The sequence below is a fragment of the Podarcis cretensis genome (assembly GCF_951804945.1).
Source record: "Podarcis cretensis genome assembly, chromosome: 11".
NCBI classification, from domain to species: domain Eukaryota; kingdom Metazoa; phylum Chordata; class Lepidosauria; order Squamata; family Lacertidae; genus Podarcis; species Podarcis cretensis.
The window spans coordinates 42,686,138-42,708,288 of NC_137180.1; the positions used below are offsets into that span (position 1 = coordinate 42,686,138).

Sequence of the window (22,151 nt, forward strand, 5' to 3'; positions counted from 1 at the left end):
CAGTCCCGGCCGGGCTGCCATTGGCTTAGCGGCCCCATCCGGGCACTTGGCGCATCGCTGCTGCTCAGCCCGAGCGCTCCCAATATGGCGGAGGTGAGCGGGGAAATTGGGTAGGGGCGCTGGGGTCCGGCGGGCTCCTGGCGGGGCTCCGCTGGCGGGGCTCCCCCTCCGGCCCCCTGGGCGGCCCCGGGACTCCCTTACGGGGGTCGCCGGCCCGCCTCGGGGGCTTCGGGGGTCGCCGGGCTGCTGCTGGAGCCGCCTGCCCCGGCGGAGCGCAGCCTGCGCGAGTAGGCCGCGGCTAGCTGCCGTCCGTCTCCCGATGGCTGTCTGCGGAGCTGCCCGGCCGGTCTCCACCCACAGTCCCGCGGCTGGGCGCGGAGGTGGAGGGCGCTCGGGCCAAGCCCTTGCTCCGCGGGGCTCCCGAGGAGGGCCAAGGCCGCCGGATGGAGGGGGTCTGGTGGGGCTGGGCGAGTTTTGTGGGGTGGGAGTGTTTTTCCGACGGGCGGTCCGGCTGCCTTCGCCGCTGCTTTCCGGACAGCCCCTGTCAGCGCCCGGGCGGGCCCGGCCGAGGTGGGGACGCGGGGGTCTCGGGGCCCTCCGGATCGCGTCAGTGGGTCGGTGGGGATGGGGAAAGCGAAAGGGGCTTGGAGCTTGGAGGGCTAGAGGCGACGCTCGAAGGGCTGGGCGGGTGTGGGGGGAGAAGCTACGGCGGAAGGGATGGGCGGCCGGACGAGGGATGGAGGCTCCGGAGTTGCGCCCTGGTCGTGGCGGGTGGGGAAAGAGGGAGGAAGGGATGCTGAGAGACAAAAAGGGAAGGCGAAGTTGGGGGGGGGGGGACGCGGAGAGAAGTGTGTGCGAGAAACTTGAGATGTGTTCCATTAACAACCAACCCACCCACCCCTTTTCGCCTCCTTTTTCCTTTCCAGCTCATCTCTAACCAGTTCTTTCTCCCGTTGCTTGTTTCCAGGCTTCCTTTGGGAGTTCGAGCCCAGGTTTGTCCTGTTCAGTTCCTTCTTCTGTGATTCCGGCAGTGGGAAGCTTTTGGGTACGGTTAAGGGCCAGGTTACAGGCGCATCTGTCAAAAGATGCTTTGTGTATTTTCTCTGTTTACAGTGATTCCCCCACCCCACCCCACCTCCTCCATCTTTCCTATTTTGTTTCTTGGTTTTTTCATGTTAAAAGTCACTTGTTTGGTTCTAGAAGGGCCGAGCCCTGTAGAGCTGTTCTCTCTTGTACAATCTGTAGTGATGGGTTGCAAAGCTGTTGTGGGTGTTGTAAAAGCCAGGCATTTAACTTTCTAAATAAAATCTATGGTACATGCGGGGCAACTTGCCTTAAAATGTAAGTCAGTAAAATCCCTAATGCTAGTTGTTTGCTGCTTTCGGGAGTCACTCCTTCAGCAATCCTAAAACCATTTTCTGCTTTGCTAAATGTATGCTTGTGCAGAAGTGTGTCCCCCTGAATTGAGAAGAACTTTCTTATTGAGAAATGAACTTAAAGTTGCAGCCTTGAAATCTGAGATCTTCAGAATTGAATAATGTTGATTTAAATGGAAGTTAATTATTCTTTTATTTTTAAAAAAGTTACCCTGGCTCTTGGTGGCTCACAACAGTAAGAACAGCAAAGTACAGCCAAACCAAAGTACATCAGACAGAATTCATTTTTAAAAATAAGAAATGCAAGTTATTCCTAAGTAAGATTGTGCCCACGTGAAAGTTGCATATAAATCTCATTGAACTTAATGAAACTTTGTTCTAGCCATGGCTAGAATTAGGCTGTGAATGTAGGTAGGATCCTTTTTATGTAGGATGTAGGCTTGGTCTTATTGCTTTAATTGCTTTTGTAGTCATTATTGTTGCTGTGTTTGTAGAACTTACATAACTTCAATGAATAGAAGCAGATGTGGATCTATTTGTCAATGAAATTGAAGTGTAGTGAATGTTAATCTTAATTTGTCTTCTAATGAAATCAAATGCAAAATCCTGTATCCTACATATTTTCAAAAGTTGCCAAATTACCTAAACCTATTAATAGAGTAATTGAGAAAGATTACTTAGTTTATGTAAGAAAGCTTAACTGAATTAACTGAGTATAGGATTCTGCTATTAAATATGCAGCCTTTTTTGGAGCATCTCCTTTAACTCTATATACAAAATAAAACAAGCTACAAGAGGACTTGACAAACAGACTCATGCAAAGGGGCTCCTTTATCCCCTTGCAGCCTCCCTGTGCTCTCCATAGCTGTTCTGCATGGTTGGGGAACCCTTTAACAGGTTTTTGTTACTTTAGATTAAATAAGTATATTTTATACTTATAAATAAGTATATTTTTCAGTATATTTTAGCATCAAAGAGAGGAAACTTTATTTAAAAAAATGAAATTGGAAGATCTGTGTGAAATTTTTATTTACATTTATTGTCTGAGAACAAGCTTATAGCATTTCTCTATTTCATCAACTTCAGGTAAATTAGATTTAATTGAAGTATCATCTGTATGCATTTAAATTGTCCTGATTCAGATACTTCACAGTTACTTGGAAATGTGCAGTTGGTCCAAAGATCTTGGGTTTCTTTAAATCAAGAAGATCTTCTGATATCCAAGCTTATGCAGTCCAAGGAAGTGGGCATTCACCACTCAGATATGTTACCATTAATTTGCAACACAAGTTATACTGTCTTGGTGTGTTTATAACAAGCATGTTGCATATCTGGGGCTGTTTTACACAGCTTTTTAATAGTATAACTTCTCTTGCTAGTTAAAAATGACTTGTCAATGCTTAATGTTGACTTGTTTAGATGGTGTTTCCCTTTCCTCCAAACTGTTTTTAACCATATTTTCAAGTGAGTCAGCTTCTAATCAGCGACATTTTTTCCTGTTCAGTAGGTGTTTGTATACTGACACTACATTTCTGAAATCTGGGATCCATTTTTTGTGTGTGTGTTTCCTACAAATAAAGAACTGTGCTTACATTTGAGCTCATACATGCATAGTTAATATTCATACAAATAATTAACATACAGTACTTGCAACAAAGGCTGTAATTAAGTGTCACTAGGACTTTTCTTCCAGAGCAGTCTCTTCACTTGCCTGGTAGAGCTATTCTAGAATAAGAGGCATGAGGCTCATTCTCTTTTTGATTTAATTGCAGTCCATACAAGTGTGTGTACAACTTGTGCATAATAAAAATGGATGTTGATGCTTCTTTGTTTGGAACATTAACTTTGGAACTTAAATGAATTTTTACCATTGCTTTTTAGTGTTGATATCATTTTGTGTGTTCCTAAAGTGATTTAAATTGTCTTTTATAGTTGGCTCTTTATCTTCTGAGGATCATGACTTTGACCCTACAGCTGAAATGTTGGTACATGACTATGATGATGAAAGAACTCTTGAAGAGGAGGAAATGATGGATGAGGGTAAAAATTTCGGTTCTGAGATTGAAGACTTAGAAAAGGTAAGGAATTCTTCCCTTAGGCATGCTCGATCTTTAGTATAACTTTGGTTAAATTGTGTGTTCATTCTTAAACACCAAAGAAATTGTGGGGAGAATTTTCGTAGAATACCACTGATCTGACTCAATCAGTTAAAAAAAAATATGGGAACAAATACTTAAAGAACAGCAGCAGAAAAACTTAACTATTGATATGACAACAATGCAAGATGATAGAAAACCACTCCCGCACAGCATCCCCTTAAGCTCTGTCACCTTAAATACCAATTCTAGATTCAGACAAAAAAGGTTATCATATTTTTTTAAAAAAGCAAATTTGTTTACTATGCAGCCATCAGTATTGCCAGCACCATAAGGAGATCAAAGGGTAGTATAGCTGTACGGTTGTACCTTGGATCCTGGACGCCTTGGTACTCAGATGTTTTGGCTTCCGAATGCCGCAAACCTGAAAGTGAGTCTTCTAGTTTGCGAACTTTATTCAGAACCCGAAAGTCCGACAGGGCTTCCGCGGCTTCCGATTGGCTGCAGGAGGTTCCTGCAGCCAATCAGAAGCCATGCTTTGGTTTCTGAAAGTTTTGGAAGGTATGACTGTACTGTGTACAAGGCTCTTCAGGAGCTATTGCAGAACCATATGATAGGATGCCCAAGTGATAGAATGTTTGTCCGTTGCAGGTAAAGTGACAGCACGGGATCAGATTGCAAATGTCATCTTTGTTAATTTATATTGCATATTTAAATCTCTCTTCTATTTTATTTATTTGTAAAATTTATATCCTGTCCTGCCTCATAAAATGATCGCAGGACAGGTCATAGCAATCAAAAATCTAAAATTTAGAACCTAGTTTTTTATATAACATCTTTCAATACAAGGCCAATCCTGAGAATTCAAAAAGCTTGAAGGAAGAGGAATGTTTTTACTTGGGCTGAAAACTTAACTTAGGAAAAGAGTATTTAAATTAGATTTTCCTATATCTTGGATTTGGTTGTTAAAACCATTTTGTTTGTTTCTGCATATTTAAAAATACGTTGTTGTTTTTACAAATGGCAATGCATCTTTTTTTCCTTTGAAAAAAAAACCCAGGAAGGAAGCATGCCCTTAGAAGACTTATTGGCATTCTATGGCTATGAACCGACAATTCCGGTTATAGCAAGTTCCAGTGCAGATAGTTCCCCAAGTGAACTTGCAGATGAACTGCCAGACATGACTTTGGATAAAGTAAGTCATAAACATATTTCTTTGTTACAATGTGAGGCAGGAGATTAATGGGTTCTATGGTTACCATGAAATCCCCTCATTGCACTGAACATTGAGGCCCAAATGTTCTGCATTTATGCAAAAATCTTTGAAATCTGACAACAATTTTCCTTTAACTTGTAGATAATTAGTTTCAATTCAACACATGCTTTCCCTGGAAGTAATTTTTTGTGATGAAAACAGTAGTACAAATGGTTAGGATTGGGCTATAAGTTGAATAACTGAGTTGTATCCAATGGTGCCACTCACTTGAGAGTAAATACTTCCAGTAGCAAAAATGGGAAGCAATTTTCCCTCTCTCCACTACAGCCCCTCACCCTTATGACGGGCAATGATTTCATAATAACTGAAAATTGCCTGCCTTACCATCAGCTAAATAACAGTGTTGGATATAACTCATGTAACTCAAAATGAAAGGAAAATGAGATATTTATAATGTTAAAGACATTTTTAAAAAGTAAATAGAAAAAGTAAAAGTGATTTCAAATAAATAGTATGCATTACATCTACATATACCTCCTTTATCAAATGTTACTTTGTAGTTTCTTTTGAACACCCTTTTCTTTCAATTGGTCACATTGTCAGTATTGAGTTGCTAGCGACAGGTTGTAATTTTTCATATATACAAAGCTCAGGTGCTTTATGTAATTACTGAAACCTAAAACGACTGGATGTTTTAATTGTTTCCCTTTATCTCTTGCATTTTCTTAACTCTGACTCTAACTGAGTCTGATATACCGTATTTTTCACTCTATAACACGCAGCTGACCATAACACGCACATCGTTTTTAGAGGAGGAAAACAAGGGAAAAAACATTCTGAATGAAACAGTGGATGTATCATTTTTGTGCTTCATGCTGTGGTGAATTTGAGCTGACCCAATGCAAGAATCCTGAGAATCCCTGTGGGGGGCAGGCTGTAGCCATGGACATGCTATGTGCTCTGATGGTGAATTTGGGCTGACCCAATGCAAAGATCCTGAGGATCCATGCTTTGTAACCACGTTTTTGCACCATTGCAGCCCCAGGCAACAGTGGGTGCGTGATTTTGGGGGGGCAGGCTGTACCCATGGACATGCTATGTGCTCTGATGGTGAATTTGGGCTGACCCAATGCAAAGATCCTGAGGATCCATGTGGATCCATGTTTTGTAACCATGTTTATGCACCATTGCATCCCCAGGCAACAGTGGGTGCGTGATTTTGGGGGGGCAGGCTGTAACCATGGTGAATTTGGGCTGACCCAATGCAAAGATCCTGAGGATCCATGTGGATCCATGCTTTTTAACCACATTTTAAGTGGGGAGGGAAGGAAAAACACAGAAGGGACAAGGAGCAGTAGAGGGGTATGCAGAGAAGCAGCTGGCTAAGAATGCAGGAGAGGGGTATAGGGAGGAAAGGAAGGCAAAAGTTTTCCCTCACCTATGCACCCAAGCCAGCCAGCTCCCACTCTCTCTCTCTCTCCCTCCCTCCTGCATGTTTTCAGCAGCAAGGAGACACTCTGCTTTCCCCTCCACTTGCCTGGAGGGGAGGGGCTTTCCCTGCTCTTTGTTCCGTTTGAGCAAACACAGCAAGGAAACAGAGGTGGGTGGGCAGTAAGACCCTGAGGCAGAATGCCGGAAAGCAGCCGCTTCCTCTTTTCAGGTGACGCGCGATTTGATTTTTGCCTGCTTTTTTTTGCCTCCCCTTGCACTATTTGGCTCCAGGGACCACACATTCGCTCAATAACACGCACAGACATTTCTCCTTCCTTTTTAGGAGAAAAAAATCTGTGTGTTATAGAAGGAAAAATACGGTAAGTAGTAAATGAAATTATAATACAAAGGCCCCTCTTCTCCAGGCTTCCACATAAGGAATATGATGAATTTCAGGATACAGTTACTTCTTCCAGAGTGGAATGATACTAATGATTGACTCTTCTGATTACAGGAGGAAATAGCCAAAGACCTATTGTCAGGAGATGATGAAGAAACACAGTCTTCTGCTGATGATTTGACACCATCGGTTACTTCACATGAAACTACAGACTTTTTCCCTCGGCCTTTAAGATGTAGGGAAAATGATATTAATATGTTGTGTTTCAGAAGATTGTGTCAGAAGTAGAAGTATTAGGACTGTGAGATTGATTCGGTCATGCATTTTGCTCTCTAACTGAAGGAACACATTCTGTCTCAGCTTGTTGCACTCAATTATTTCAAATGTAGCCAAGGCAGGATAGGCTTTTGGTCTACACATGGTCCATTTTGTACTAGTAAATCACATGGTTGTGAGACAAAAGTGTGAAATTTAATGTTGCAGCAGTGCAGAAGTACTAACCACACCACCTAGTAGACTTTCAACAAACTGCATAACTTTAATTTATCTAAAAAATGGGTGCCATGGCAGAGTTGGTGAACAAGTGTACATCTGTGACCATGCTAAAATTTCAGGAAGAATAATTCTTAGTATGTTAGGAATAATCACAAATCCTTTTTGACACGTATGCTCTAGAGGAGGGGTATTGGTAACCAAAATTCATAAAACTATCCTGAAACCCTTTATTCATCTGTTTTGAACTTGCAGAACTCCAGATAGTGAAAGAAACTATAGTGTGGAAATTACTGAAGATCATTTAATAGGGTCATTTTACATATGTCTCCCCCTCTCTTATTATTATTTTGTGGTGCCTTGCTGGAGAAAAAAATGACACAGGAATTTGTTGCAGTTCCTTTTATCAGCCACTTACTGTGCATTCTAACTTATCTAAATAAATACTTCTTCGTGTGCAAATTGGGAGCAGCAGGCACAGAAAACATTAGAGCAATCCAATTTTCAGTTAATCACTGGCATACTTTGTATTGGTTTAAATTGAAATGTGGTGATATTTCTAATAAACCTATGTAAACAAAGCACTGTACACAAAGCAGTGTAAAATGCAGGGCCCTGCCCTCCGCTTTACAATTTAAGTAAGACGAGAAACACAAGGAAAGAGAGCAATGGGAAATGTAATTTTGGTTTACAGAGTTTTGTAGAGGCTGGTATACATGCATTTGGTAATTGATCATCTGAAAGCGCTAATGTCCTCAGCCTTCTGAATCATGGTTCTGGACTTAGGCTTCATTCCTGTACCCCAGCTTTGACTACCCTGTGGCTGTCTGAATGTTGCTGGACGTTACCTCCCATCAACCCTAACTAATGGCCCTGCTGACTGGAAGACCACACAGGCTAGCTTTCCTAGACATGTTTAACCTGGGAGTAAATTCTACATTGGACTAACACCAGAGTAGACATTGGGTGGTATTCAGTGCTAATCCTTCTCATAGTATACCCGTTGAAGTGAATGGACAGGACTAATTTAAGTCCATTCATTTCAGTGAGTCTACTTTGAGTAGGACTTTGTTTAATACAATCCAGAAGATTACCCTGTCAGACTGATGCCTACCCTTTTTGTGCAGCGGAATGTAACTGATAATTTTGCTGTCTAGTGCCCAAAACAAAACTATAAAAAACTCTTCTCAAAACTACTTACGTTGCAGTACGTGAAATTCAAGTCGTTAAATATGCCTGAATTAACACTTGTTCGTTTTCCATTATAAAAAGCAAATACTACATGTGATGGTGATAAAGAATCTGATGGTGAAGATGTGGAAGTGGATGCGGGGAATTCATCTGAAGATTTGCGGAAGGTAACCCTTAGAATGACCCACACTAGTAGATTTAAACATACTTAAATAACTAAACTGAGCCACATATCTTGGATACATAAAGCCTGTGAAATTAAAATATATGAAATATGCATTTCCCTGGACTTACATTTGATGCTGCTTTGGGGCACCATGGGCAGTGTTCTGCTTGCCTGTGTAAGCTTTTAGCTACCCCTCCCGGTAGCTGCCCCTGTGAAGGCTCCTAGAGAAGTCAAGGGGATTGGCAGCTCTCAAAAGAAATATTGTTGCTTCCCCTTTGTATTCTTGGAAGTGAGAAAGTTGGATGTTGTGCAAGGAGAGAAGATGGTGTTTAGATAATCACCATTTAGGTTACAATTGTTTTTTATGAGAGCTATATGTGAATAAATGTATAATTAAATACTTTGAAAAAATGTTTCTTCAGGAAATAATGATTGGTGCACAGTACCAAGCAGAAATTCCACCTTATTTGGGCAAGAGCAGCAGCGATGATGAAAAGGGTGAGTTCTCATTATTTTTCTTGATTAATAATTATATTGTTTAAACTTGTATACTGCCTTGTGACTGTTGTATCAAGATTTGAAAATTGTGTTTTGAAAAGTTGTAGTTGCAATACTCTCAGGGTAGAATATTGACATGTCAAAGGGCCATGGCAGTGCAGGGAATGGAGTAATGCATTTGGATTCTGGACATCCAGTTTCTAAAGTATCACTCATCCATGGAGCTTACCAGCTGTGTTTTACTATCTCAGCCTTATCCTAATTCACAGGGTTGTTTTGAGTCTTACTGGTGTGTTATGAAGCACTTTTGTTTTCTGAAAAGCAGCACAGAAGCGGTTGCAATCATCTCATTATAAATTCTTAGATACATGAAAGCTAGACTCAAGGTTGCCTTCCATAAACTTGTAAACATAGGGCAAAGAATTCAAAAATATTTGTAGAACCCAGGAAAACTTCCCATGGGAAAAAAACCACTTTGAATGTAACAGCTAGCACATCCTTTACTGCCGGCCGACACTGAAGATTGTGTTTGTAACAATACAGTATTTGTAACAGCATTTAGTCGGGCAAAGATATGTGGAAGATGGCTAACACAGATTTTCTGGGCTGTTGATTTAGTAACATAGGATGAGGTGCTAGCATTTTGGCACCAGTTCAGTTCTGCCATACAGCAACAGTTCCTTGTAGTCCCGACAACGGGGAGAGAGGGTTGTTGGCAGCCTTGCGGCATGGCATCTTTTTTTGAATGGGTACTAGGAAAACATCAAGTGAGAGTAGTCCTTGTTACCTAAAGGTAGTCTGGTGGAATCTTTGAGGCATCCCTCCCCTTGAAGTGACAGTTCATTTTCCTGTCTTGCTTAAAGCAGACTTGTATGTTGCACCTGCTCTTCTGGCCTGATTTAATTGCTGAATAGCTTGTGCGTCTTGCGTGTCGGATGTGTATGTGAGTGGTGTGCCTCCATGCTCAGCTTGCTTCAAGTGTTTCCTGGGTGTGTTTAAAGGTCTTGTGGTTTATTTCCCCTCAGAGTGTGTGGCCATTAGTCTTCTGTCTGTCATCGTACCCCTGCCCGCCCCCCCGCCATTTGCCACGTCATGTTAAGGAGAAGATTGGTGGCACATTAATGAAAGCTGTGCTCCTCTCTGATTCAGTACCACGTAGGGTATGTGGAACAGGTCTTCCCAATAGGAGGCATCTCGGTGTGCTCCCTAATGTTTTGTGAGTTTCAGGCTTATTGGGACTATGTTTTTTAAAAAATGTATTTTATTTTATTAAATATTTCTTGGTTTACAGAAGAATGTGCAATGCCTCTTTTTTTCAAGTTACGTTTTCTACAGATAAGTTTCATTTGTTGAGACGTTAGTGTTACATTAGGAAGAAAAGGGGGGAACAGGTGGAGGGGGCCATGGTGGGGGGGTGTCGGGTGGCGATGTTTCTATTTTACTACTACTACTACTACTACAGTGGTACCTCGGGTTACAGACGCTTCAGGTTACAGACTCTGCTAACCCAGAAATAGTACCTCGGGTTAAGACCTTTGCTTCAGGGTGAGAACAGAAATCGTGCTCCGGCGGCGCGGCAGCAGCAGCAGGCCCCATTAGATAAAGTGGTGCTTCAGGTTAAGAACAGTTTCAGGATAAGAATGGACCTCCAGAACGAATTAAGTTCTTAACCCGAGGTACCACTGTACTACTACTACTAATAATAATTTAGTATTTATACCCCACCCATCTGGCTGGATTTCCCCAGCCACTCTGGGCGGCTTCCAACAGAATATTAAAATACAGTAACCTATTAAACATTAAAAGCTTCCCTAATCAGGGCTGCCTTCAGATGTCTTCTAAAAGTCTGGTAGTTGTTTTTCTCTTTGACATCTGGTGGGAGGGCGTTCCATTTAATGTATGTGTGGGGTTTTGTGTCAGCGTCGCTTGTGCAGGTTCTCTTTGCCATTCCCTTGTGTTCCTTTGATGGTGAGAGAGGTTGGGGTTGGCCCAGGGTGTGGTTGTTTGTTTGTGATTGGCTGCGGTGAACTTTGTTTTCATGTGTGAGTTTGGGGTGTATGTTTTTGGATCAGGTTAGCCATATTGATGCGTATGCTGTTGGTGGATTCTTGTTGTTGTCTTGTTGGGCTGTGTATGTGATAAAGGGGAGCCATACCGGGGTGAAGGCTTCTTGGGATTATGTTGATTAAAACTATGGCCTTGAATTGTGCCCGGAAAGCAATAAATCATCAGAGCTTCTGTTCAGAATTAGATTTTATCTTCATAAAACTAAGCGCTTAGCTTAAGTGAGATTAGTAAACACAGTTTTATAAAGAGTACACCATGTTCCTTTTATGTGCTGAATAAAACCTGAAAAAAAAATTCAATAACCCAAAGTGGTTGAACTGAAATATTTATTATTTTTCTTAAATTTTGATTTATAGTTAAAATCTTTAAAGTGTGGCTTAAATGTTACGTTTAAACAAATTCAAACTTTAACTTTGACATTGTTTTTACTCGACTACGTGTAAATGCATCTTAAATATGATTACTCAGTCTTAATGCTGATGTATATTATTCAGATGTTAAGGAAAAAGGCATAGAAACCACTTAGGTAAGAACTCAACACAGCACTATAGCAATCATTTCATTAGTACAAACATTTCAACTTGTGAGATAGAATGATCACCCCTTTCCTCTCTATGCATGCTGTTTTGGGGGTTCTCCTGGCACACACTCCAAGCCAATTTAGCGGGGGGACATGGGAGGAGGAGAGGGGGAAACTGTCCTTGTGTGGGCTTACACTAGTGGGAGTAATTAGTTAAATCTGGCCTTTAATATTCTAATTTTAGCATGCCTGAAGTTCTGCATGTGTTTCTTGGTGAGAGTCACCTGAAAAAGTTAATTGCAACTTTTGATTATTAGGTTTGACAAGTATTATACCCATTTCACTTGCCCCATTTGACATTTTGTGGAGGATGATTACTCACCAATAGTTTTAAAGGATGTTTGTTTTTCATTAGCTCTCTTTTACACGATCTGTCTAATGGCTAAGTCTCTTACATCTTTATTTTTGTGGCTAATACGCTCTTATTTTCAAATATTTTGCTTTTATGTTACTGAAGAGTATTTCCTATCATGTGTGTTCCAATGATTTTTTTTCACAGCATATAAAAATGAAGACCAGCTACTTTGGCAGCCTGATATGATTTCAGAAAATAAAGTTAGAGAGTACCTTTTTGAGACCTCTTTAAGAACTGGAAATGAAAAAACGATTGGCAGAATTCCTGAGGGAATGCATACAAGGGATAATGAACAGGTATGTTTCTTACCTGAACATATGACTAGGGCTTTTCTCTGCTTATGTTACAAGAAAAGACCACTCAAATCTTTTTGCTTTCATATGATTTAAAGCTACATTTAGATACATTTATATTAACAAACAATTGTAAGAATGGCTTATTTTCATCACACTTAAATTTATGCTATGACATGTCAGAATATTTCCAAAAGTTTTTATAAACGAAATATCCTTACCCTCTTCCCCTCCCCCCAACTCCCTCCTCCCAAGGATCCTTATTCTTGGGTGATGAAAAGCTTACTGTCATTTAAAAATTAATAGGTTTTGAAAGAGTAAATTTACCAAAAGCGCAAATTGGTTTGTTTCGCTAATGGATTGTCATAATTTGAATTCGGATCCATCCCTATACACACAGAAAATCTATGGTGGCAGGTACAGCCAGTCGGGGCTCGCCAGCACTCCTCCTCTCCAAGTGCTTTGAGGCAACGGTCTTTCATACTTTTATGTGTGTTTGCTGCTTTCCATATCTTAAAATCCCCAGTTTGAGCTTGCAGGAAACTTCTTCAGCAGCAACCACCATTCTTTATTTTTTTTTTTAATTCTCACGAGGCACAATATCTTTGGACACTGGGTTGTCTCCAACGTAGTTAGAGTTGTGTAGAGGTACACTTGTTGGCAAAATGTTTTGTGCCAGCAGGACATTGTTGTGCAAGATAACATACAAACATGTTGCTGGTAACTTTGTTGCACAGTAGATTGGGAAATCTGTTGCACAAATGAGTTTCCGCTAGCCTAACTATTGCATTGGATTCCTCTTGCTCAATTTGCAAACGCACCTGTCTGCCAGTGCAAGAGCCCTTGTTCTGGCAGAGAGAAACCACTGGACACAGCCCTGTTCTGGTGTTCATATAATCTTTATATTAATGATAAATATTTTGAGAAATTGCACTATAATAAAGTAAACAATTTTTGGTTGGCATGGGAGTATAACCATTCTACTGTATACTTTTGACTTCTTTTAACCATAAATATTTTAATCTCACCTAGGCACTCTATGAACTTTTCAAATGTAACCACAACGTAAAAGAAGCAATTGAGAGATATTGCTCCAATGGAAAGGCATCTCAAGGTAAGAAATCTCTGCAAAGAGTTTGAGGCTACAAACCTTTACTCGCTTAAGTGGGAGTAAGTCCATTGAACTCTGTGGAGCTTACTTCAGAGTAAACAAGCATAGGATTGTGCTATAAGAATGGTTTAAATGGTTTTAAGTTGAAAAGTGCAGAAATGAGTTGAGGTGGCAAGTCATCTACCCCAGTTCCTCAACAGTTTGTAACAGTAGAACAGATCATTTTTACTGCCATCAGTAACAGCTGGAATGTTCATGTAATTAGATATTGGAAGACAATTCATTCTTGGGCAGCAGAGGACTTAACTCCTTGTGGAGGCAGTCCAAAGGCATTCTTGAAATTTTCTGTGGCCAGCCAGAAAGTGGAAGTAATCGTCTTTCAACTTCCAGTTCTGATTCTACCTTCAATGAGTTAACAGAGTCATGCACCTTGCTCCTTTATTTCCATCCTGTATCCTCAACTCTCCAAAACAGCTTTTCAGTAAGTTTGAAAGGAAGAATTGGCAAAAATTGCCTTCTCCTTTTCGTACAGCAGGAGCATCCTGTGAGTGGAATTTTACTCATAAAAGCTTTAGGTCTTAAGCTCTATTTTTCAGGTAATGCAAATTAGCATTATTATTATTTGTCTTGAGCTTGGACTAAAATAGCCATAAATATGATTGTCATTGGTTGCACAAAAGTAGTACAGTAGAGCTAATAGCTGAGCATCCCATAAGAATGTGAGTATGTTGAACTTTTTTTAAAAAAAGAAGCAAAAACTGTGTAGTCCAGAATAAGCTTGCTTCCCATGAACCGAAATGGAGTAACATATGTAGTTCTACAAAGGGACGCAGGTGGCGCTGTGGGTTAAAGCCTCAGCGCCTAGGACTTGCCGATTGAAAGGTCGGCGGTTCGAATCCCTGCGGCGGGGTGCGCTCCCGCTGCTCGGTCCCAGCGCCTGCCAACCTAGCAGTTCGAAAGCACCTCCGGGTGCAAGTAGATAAATAGGGACCGCTTACCAGCGGGAAGGTAAACGGCGTTTCCGTGTGCGGCTCTGGCTCTGGCCAGAGCAGCGATGTCACGCTGGCCACGTGACCCGGAAGTGTCTCCGGACAGCGCTGGCCCCTGGCCTCTTAAGTGAGATGGGCGCACAACCCCAGAGTCTGTCAAGACTGGCCCGTACGGGCAGGGGTACCTTTACCTTTACCTTTATGTAGTTCTACATCTATGGTCTTCTTACTGCTAGGTGTGAGCTTTCCACTTGTGGGTGGGTGAAGTTTTCTTTGCTGTCCACGTGCTGGAGGGTGGAATGGCTATTAATTTGAACAGACCATCAATCTTAATTGTCCTTTCTGTCCTTCTTAAGAGATGACAGCCTGGACAGAAGAAGAATGTAGAAACTTTGAACATGCACTTCTGATTTATGGGAAAGATTTTCATCTCATACAAAAAAATAAGGTATGTTGATATACAAATAAATGAAACAAATGGTGCTTGTGTTTTTAAAATCGGAGGTGTATAGACAGCATATTGTTACTGACTGGCCATTGGCATGTTAAATGTATTACAAACGTTGTAAATCTGTTCATTTAGTAAATGAGTCAGCCTCTTGTATGAAGCAGTCTGTAGTGGAATGTCATTACTGTGAATGTTTATACTTTTTAAAAAAGCAAACAAACTTGATGCTGTATTCATTTACTCTACTGCTATAACATTACCTTATACAAGAACTAAATTATTTTTTGAGGCAAAAAGAGGGAAAATATCTAGTTTACTACACCTGTTCTGCATCACTAGTAACTACTTCCGCTTTTGTTCTGAAATCAGAAAGTTGATATTTGCTGATGAACAAGTTAGATGCATTTTACAAAGTGGGCTCTGGCTCATAAATGCTTATTCCACAACAAACTTGTTAATGCACAATAAATAACAACTCTTTGTTAATATTTTCTTTGGACTCATGTATGACATAACATTATAAAAGCAGCAAGTAAAATATGAGACATGATGAGATAATTTTCTAACCCTCAGGTGGATTGTGGCCCTTTCTTTACCACAGAAGCATTGTTGAGTCTGATGGACTCAGCAATTTATTAGCTAGCTAAGAGCCATTTCCTGGGTTTCCTGATTTGCTGGGTTCTGTGTCTTGGTCATGGCTAGATTTTCGAAATTGTGTATCCTCTTTTTCTCTATGCAGTTGATCCCTCATTTCCTCTCCAGGGTTTCTGGCCCATTACTGTTAACGGAGGGACCAATTCATTCATATGCTTATCCCAGCAGCTGGTTGGAAGATGTCTCAGTGGCGCATAAAGTCAACTTAATGCCACTACCCTTTTTGTTCCCCAGATAGCATCTGCCAATCTGGAAACAGGAGAAAGCAGGCCACATGGAGCAATAAGACAGTCTCTTCATCCAAATGGGAAGGAGGCTTGTCTACCAAGCTGAGAGTTGTGTTTACAGACATGTTCCTTTTTTCTAAATCTATTCCTGCCATTTCTCCATCCCAAGACCCAGGAGAGGAAGGTTTTCAGAAAGTGTGTCATAACTTTTTCCAGGTGCTTTCAGTGGTTTTTAATAAGAAACCTTTGTGACAGGGAAGGGGAACCTGTGGCTCTCCATATGTTAGTGAACTGTAACTCCCATCATTCCTGGCAGTTGGTATCCTATCATTAGGTGATGGGAGTTAAAGTTCAACAAGATCTGGAGGGCCACAAGTGACATCCTTCTCTGAAGAAGGCATGGCCGGAAAACTACATATGACTTGATTTTTTTTACTAGAAAAGCTCCTGTGGAACTAGAGCAGAATCTGGATGATTCAGACCTCTAGTTGCAGGGGCGTATTCTCTTGTTTATGTAGCAATGAACCAGTCTATGAATTCTGCACCCAGTCAAAATGAGCCAGAATTTGGCATCCTTATCCTCCCTGTTCCCTCTCAGCATGCTAATAGCCAACCACAAGTTTTTTGTATTATGTACTAAGTATCTTCTTACTACATCATACAAGCAAGTCTCTCCAATTTAAGAATCCTTAGAATATTGTTGGCTTTCACAATGTGAATTTGGGCACGATTCTATGATTCAACACTATGTCCCTCAGGATTATATTCATTTATTGGGAGAGTCAGGTCCTTCTTTGCCAGCTCTTTCAGAAGGAAGTCGGCATTTCCATGTACAGATTTATTATGGATATCAATATCAAGACTTGAATGTGCCAATTCTTTTTAGGTGAGAACAAGAACAGTTGCTGAATGTGTAGCATTTTACTACATGTGGAAGAAATCTGAACGATACGATTACTTTGCACAGCAAACCAGATTTGGAAAAAAGAGATACAACCACCATCCTGGAGTCACGTAAGTTCAAAGACCTTGAAAGTCTTTATTTTTGTGTTTTGTGATTTTCTCCTCTAGAACATCACACCCATGTTATAATATGGCATTGATGCTGTTCTGAAGATGCATATCCTCCGATTATAGTCAGTTAAATTACTTGCCTTAAGATGATCACTCTCGTTCCAGGGACTATATGGACCGGTTGGTAGATGAAGCAGAAGCTCTTGGTGGAGCTGTACATTCTTCAGCCATAACGTCAAACAGCAGATCGGAGCCCACGCCTGACCAACAGCTGAGCATTCTGAGCTCTATCACTGCCAATGATTTGACAGGTAAATTAAAGGGTGCACGGATGATGTCTTGGAATAGCTTGTTGCTGCTGTATGTCAGGATAATGGTGACATTTTGGCTAATATTGCTTTTCTTTCTTCTAGCACTGACCAACAGTGTAGCCACAGTCTGCCACTCTACAGATGTGAACTGCTTAGATGATGCCTTCCCACCTCTGGACAGCTTGCCTCGGACAGCAGTTAATCATGTGCCTGTTGTAACAGAAGATTTGCTTAACTTGCCTAGTAATGGTGAAAGTGATTGTTTTAATTTATTTGAGACTGGATTTTATCACTCCGAGTTAAACCCAATGAACATGTGCAACGAGGAGTCTGAAAGGCCTGCCAAGAGACTAAAAATGGGAATTGCAGTCCCAGAATCGTATATGAATGATGTTTCTGTGAATAACTTGGGTGTTGATTTTGAGAATCACACGCATCACATTACCAGTGCCAAAATGGCAGTCTCAGTGGCTGACTTTAGCAGTCTATCTGCAAACGAGACAAATGGCTTTATTAGTGCTCATGCATTACACCAGCACACTGCCCTCCACTCAGAATGAATTTTATTAGCAAACTGAAGAGACAGTGGACACTGTTGGTGGTTTATGGTAAACTTGATGGGAACGATCAGGTTTGCTTAGTCTTTCACTGGAAGTTTGAACTATGTGACATCAGTGATGTCTTTATGTACAGAACTATATCTTGATTTATCAAGAGTATTTTCACTTTTTTCCAATCCATAAATGTGGAAACTTCATACGACGTTTAGCAGAGTTTGGGGACTAAGAGAACTCTGTGGTGCAGCTTTAAGCTCTGCTTCCTCTTTCTTTTTTAAACCTGTAAACAGAGACTGATGTCTCAAAACCAGCACAGAAATTCTGAACTGATTGGAGTGGCTTTTTTAGTCTAAAGTTGCTTCTGCCGTAATGGATGCAGTGGAAAAGCGATTGTTTACAGGTACCAGTCCTGATCCCTGTTCAATGTAGCATTAAAATTAATGAAAAGCAGGGAAAGGTTTCTTTAATTTAAACTGCACAAACATACAATGATATTTTTAAGCGGAACCTTCTCTCATACTAAACCAGAGCACTTCAGTTTACAGAACAACAGGTTCATCTTGATGGATACTAGCACAAAGGACTGTAGGAGCACTGTCTAAAAAACGTGTTTGGATGCTCTTACCAAATTATAGGCCATGGCTACCTTACACAGATACAATTACACAGATTTCTGTATGTAAACCTATTGGCTGAAATGATACAGTATCCTGGTGGGGTGGGGTGGGGAAGTTGTCCACACTTCTGAGGAGTGTAATGTGAAAACATCAAATGTTAATGTAACTTTTCTTAAGGCCACTGAGAGGTGAGGGTACAGTTTAGGATTTTCCACTAATGGTTTACATCTTAGGACTTGCCTTAAGTTCAGAGCACTGCAGTTCAATGTGTTAAACTTATGAGGGACTCTAGATTCATAGATGATACACAACTTTGAAGCATCTTCAAGCATGGATGTATTTTTTTTTCTTGGACTGCATTTCATGTTCTGGAGAGGAATCTTTGTTATAGTTGTTTTATGTTTATTGCTTAACCTTTCATTCTAGCTTTGCCTGTCATTTATAATATTAATCAAAAGGTGTTAGCTATGTGTCCCGAACGACACAAAAATGTTGAATTTTCCAACAATTGACATGCAGTAAAACATGTCTATTTTTGCACTGGCCACTATGTATATTTAATTTCCTTTTTAAAATATTGCAATTTTTTTAAAAGAAAAGAGTAAACTTTTCAGTGTTGGTAGTAATGATTTCATGGTTGCACTGCATAAATAGAGAAAGCAGATGCCTTAGTTAATACTTCAAAGGGAGGGTATTTATTCTACATACTGTGAACTGCATTGACATCCTGAGTTTGAGATGCAGCAAAGTGCTGTGTGTTGTTCATGGCATTGTAACAAAGATGGCTTCAAAGAGTTAATATAGCACACGTAACATTTTAGCAAATTAATTTAGCACAGTGGACAAAAGTTGCTGTTGGTGATCTGTTCTGAAATATACATCTAAAAGCTGTCATTCTAATAAGTACAGTCAATAATGGGGTAGCCTTGGCCCTGTGTTGTATTCTGACGCTTTTAGCCAAATTGTCGGCTTCTTGTTGCTGTGGTTTGTGCTGAACTCTGTATCTTTGTTCATTTTTGTTTTTGAATCGACTCATCACAGATAATTTTGTAAAATAACTGGCCATATTCTTTTTGTGTTATACATTCAAGTTTATGGGTTTACAGTGGCTGGTCTGTATAAAAATCATTACACCATGTCTGAATGCTTATACCAGTTGCACTTAAATGACAACACCCATTCTCATTAGCTGATGCAGTACTACGTTCAGTTTATCTATGCATTGCTGGGGTCTTAATGAAGACCGAGAGTCTAGTTTCTCGTCTAAAGTTTTGATTGTCAGCAAGTTGAATGGACACTTTAGTTATTTAATAAAGACTTTTGACCAAAATTCTGAAATGGTATGAAAGAACAATGAATTCCGGCTAGTTTTAATAGATTTTAATTGCTGATCTAATTTAGCCTGTTGGCTAGCTAGCTGGTAATGTTTACTTTTAATTCCTTGTTAAAATGAGGCAATAATTTGCAAGATTATGTAAATATGTACATTCTGCATATCTTTTTAGATATCTATTTCAATATTTTCTGACTACTTCTGTGTATAGTAACATTTTGTGCATGCTTGATGTGACATTCATAAATTTGTACCACTATGACTTTATTCATGTAAAATAGCTATTTATTGAATTTTTCTTTTAAAAGCTGGACTTAACCTGTTTTTCTCTGTGTTAAACATTTTAAATGGAGTACTTGTTACCGTTTATTAAAAGAATTGCGTTTGAGGGAGAGCATGAAGATGGCAGAATTGCAACCATATGAAGAAATCTACATTGCCTTGATTCAATGTGGGTAAAGCACAATTCTTCTAACAAACTGTGATGACTTCATTGTTCATTGCTGAATATATTATCTCTCCTCTCCTTTTTCATAAAAACAAACCAAAAATCCATCATGGGCAATTGCAGTTTGGTAGATGTCTCATTTAACTACAGGGATTCTGAAAAGGATAGCTGATTCACATAGAAGTGTAACTGGTGCTGTGATTAGAGCAATACTTTTACTTTTGTTAATTCATTTCATTTTCTCATTGTTAGATTTTTAAATGCTTATTTTTTCCCTCTTGTTATGGTCAAATGGCTGACTTTACTTGAAGGCTGTACAATACTGTCTGAAGTATACTAAATTGTGTACGATTGGGTTGATATGTGCAGTTTCCTTATAAAACCAAGTCAAAACCATATGTTAATTTCAGATCCAGTAGTGTATTAGAAATACAGTTTAATTTTAACCAAAGTCTTTAGTGGGTATTTCAAGTTTGAATGTAAACTAGTGGATAAACTGACCAATAGAAGACTGTTTGCCCAGTGTTAAAAGCACATTGTCTATAAATGAGAAACTGAATTTACATAGTATCATGGTTATGATTTTTCCATGTGAGCGGGAAAACTTCTCAGTAGTTTTTTTTTTGCTAACAGTTAAGGTCTGCAGTCCTTCCTGAAGCAACCAGTAATTCCAGTCATTCCTAGATTCAGGTTGGAATCCCCTGTGCATAGCAAAATAAATTAGTGACAATCGCAACCAGTTTTAGTATTGGATGCCCAAGAGGAAGTTGCTATTGTTGCATTGGTTTTAATATTTGTACATAAACACTGATTTTTTTGAACATTATTTTGTATTTGTTGTACTTTAATACCTGGTGTACAGTTCCAGAAATAAATGTCTGGAAACCCTTTTTCTTTTGTGACAGTTTTCATGCCTCTGCAACATTTGTCACTTTAGTATATTTGAACACACAGGGTTATTTTAAAAGTAGTTTTCAGATGTTCAGATTCTAATCCATAAAGAACCAGATTTATATTTTCAGACAAGACTACATTCTGATTGCATAGAGAGGTTTCTCTCCCACTAATTCTAAAATGTGGGGCCATCCAATGAATCTGAAAGTTGGAAGATTCAGGATGGATAGAATAAAGTGCACAGCACCTAGTTACACTATGGAATTAGCTTTTGTAAAATGCAGCAATGGCTCCCAACATGACTGGCTTTAAAAAATCATACAAGTTCATGGAGGAGAAGGCCATCAATGTCTATGTTCCATTAGAGGCAGTATGCATCTGTATAAAAGTTTTTGGGAATCGCAAGCGTGGAAAGTACAAAGTATGGGTGCCAATCCACTTGGAAATTCTCTAGTGCAGGCCCTGGCTCAAGTGCGTAACTTGTTCATGTCAACTAGTACTTATGCAGGAACATCTTCCCATGTCTGTGTGGATCCAGAGTTGCAGGCAGTGCGATTCCGCCAAATGGATGTCTCTGTAGGTAGAAGCAAAATAGTTTATCAGCAGGTTCAAAGAGGCTTATTGTAACAACTTCTCAGTGGATTGGTGACTTCAGGGAGGTACTTGTGAAGTCCACTTTCAGAAAGTGGTTTGAATCCACAGGGGTTCTTGAAAGTGGAATGTTCTTGTTCTCCAGACACCCTTTTGAAGCCACACTCCCAGCGCCAATCAGCTGACTGCCCATCTTCAAAGGGAGGTTGTAATTGCTGTTAAGCTAGCCAGCCTGTACATTGATCCCCTTCGAACCGTGATAACTCATCAGTCACCTGAAATCACTATAATGTCAGGTGGCTTACAGGTAGGTTGGGGGTCAACAACCTTTTTCAGCCGTGGGCTGGTCCACTGTCCCTCAGACCATATGGTGGGCCGGACTATATTTGGGGGGGAATGAACAAATTCCCCACAAATAACCCAGAGATGCATTTTAAATAAAAGGACACATTCTACTCATGTAAAAACAGGCTGATTCCCGGATCGTCTGTGGGCCGGATTTAGAAGGCAATTGGGCCGCATCCGACCCCCGGGCCTTAGGTTGCCTACTCCTGAGGTAGGTGGTGCCCCACAGTGGGGTGGGGTACTTAAAAATCCGGCCTGCAGGTCAGATCCAGTTCCCCACCACTGATTTAAAGCAATCAAACTTACAAAGTATACTATGTTTATTGATATAAAGGAACAGGAGCAAATCCTAAGATACAATAGTAAGAAAATATATAGGCTGAAGAATACTGATGGTTGCAGGCACTGTTTTAACACTGCATAAACCACTAATTTTGCACTAATTTTTCTT

The 22,151-nt window shown here is 40.3% G+C and overlaps 2 protein-coding genes across 4 annotated transcripts in view; one reads left to right on the forward strand and one right to left on the reverse strand.

Moving 5' to 3' along the window:
* Positions 1–20,760, forward strand: MIER3 (MIER family member 3). Of its 3 annotated transcripts, none has more exons than XM_079995570.1 (13): positions 1–93; positions 968–992; positions 3,309–3,454; positions 4,533–4,667; positions 6,634–6,754; positions 8,284–8,369; positions 8,791–8,866; positions 12,013–12,164; positions 13,194–13,275; positions 14,618–14,709; positions 16,477–16,604; positions 16,770–16,915; positions 17,018–20,760. In XM_079995570.1, the coding sequence occupies exons 1-13, from the start codon at positions 85–87 to the stop codon at positions 17,473–17,475; spliced, it is 1,656 nt and encodes a 551-aa protein (XP_079851696.1). In that variant the 5' UTR covers positions 1–84; the 3' UTR covers positions 17,476–20,760. The 3 variants fall into 3 exon arrangements, with proteins under 3 accessions (XP_079851696.1, XP_079851697.1, XP_079851695.1); XM_079995571.1 differs by having other exon boundaries at positions 9–93; positions 968–1,045; XM_079995569.1 differs by lacking the exon at positions 1–93 and adding an exon at positions 429–570 and having other exon boundaries at positions 968–1,045.
* The window catches only part of SETD9 (SET domain containing 9), a 10,672-nt gene continuing 9,158 nt past the window's right edge, over positions 20,638–22,151 (reverse strand). Inside the window, exon 7 of the mRNA XM_079995807.1 lies at positions 20,638–21,338. The gene's annotated coding sequence lies outside the window, so the exon portion shown is untranslated. The remainder of the gene's footprint in view (positions 21,339–22,151) is intronic.

What these genes read in the sequence shown, in the direction of transcription:
- MIER3 (XM_079995569.1), top strand. Translation starts at nt 444, where the DNA reads ATGGAGGGGGTCTGGTGGGGCTGGGCGAGTTTTGTGGGGTGGGAGTGT. An exon ending in CGGCAGTGGGAAGCTTTTGG is followed by an intron (nt 1,046 to 3,308) that starts GTACGGTTAAGG and finishes TGTCTTTTATAG; the next exon opens with TTGGCTCTTTATCTTCTGAG. An exon ending in CAGCAGCGATGATGAAAAGG is followed by an intron (nt 8,867 to 12,012) that starts GTGAGTTCTCAT and finishes TTTTTTTCACAG; the next exon opens with CATATAAAAATGAAGACCAG.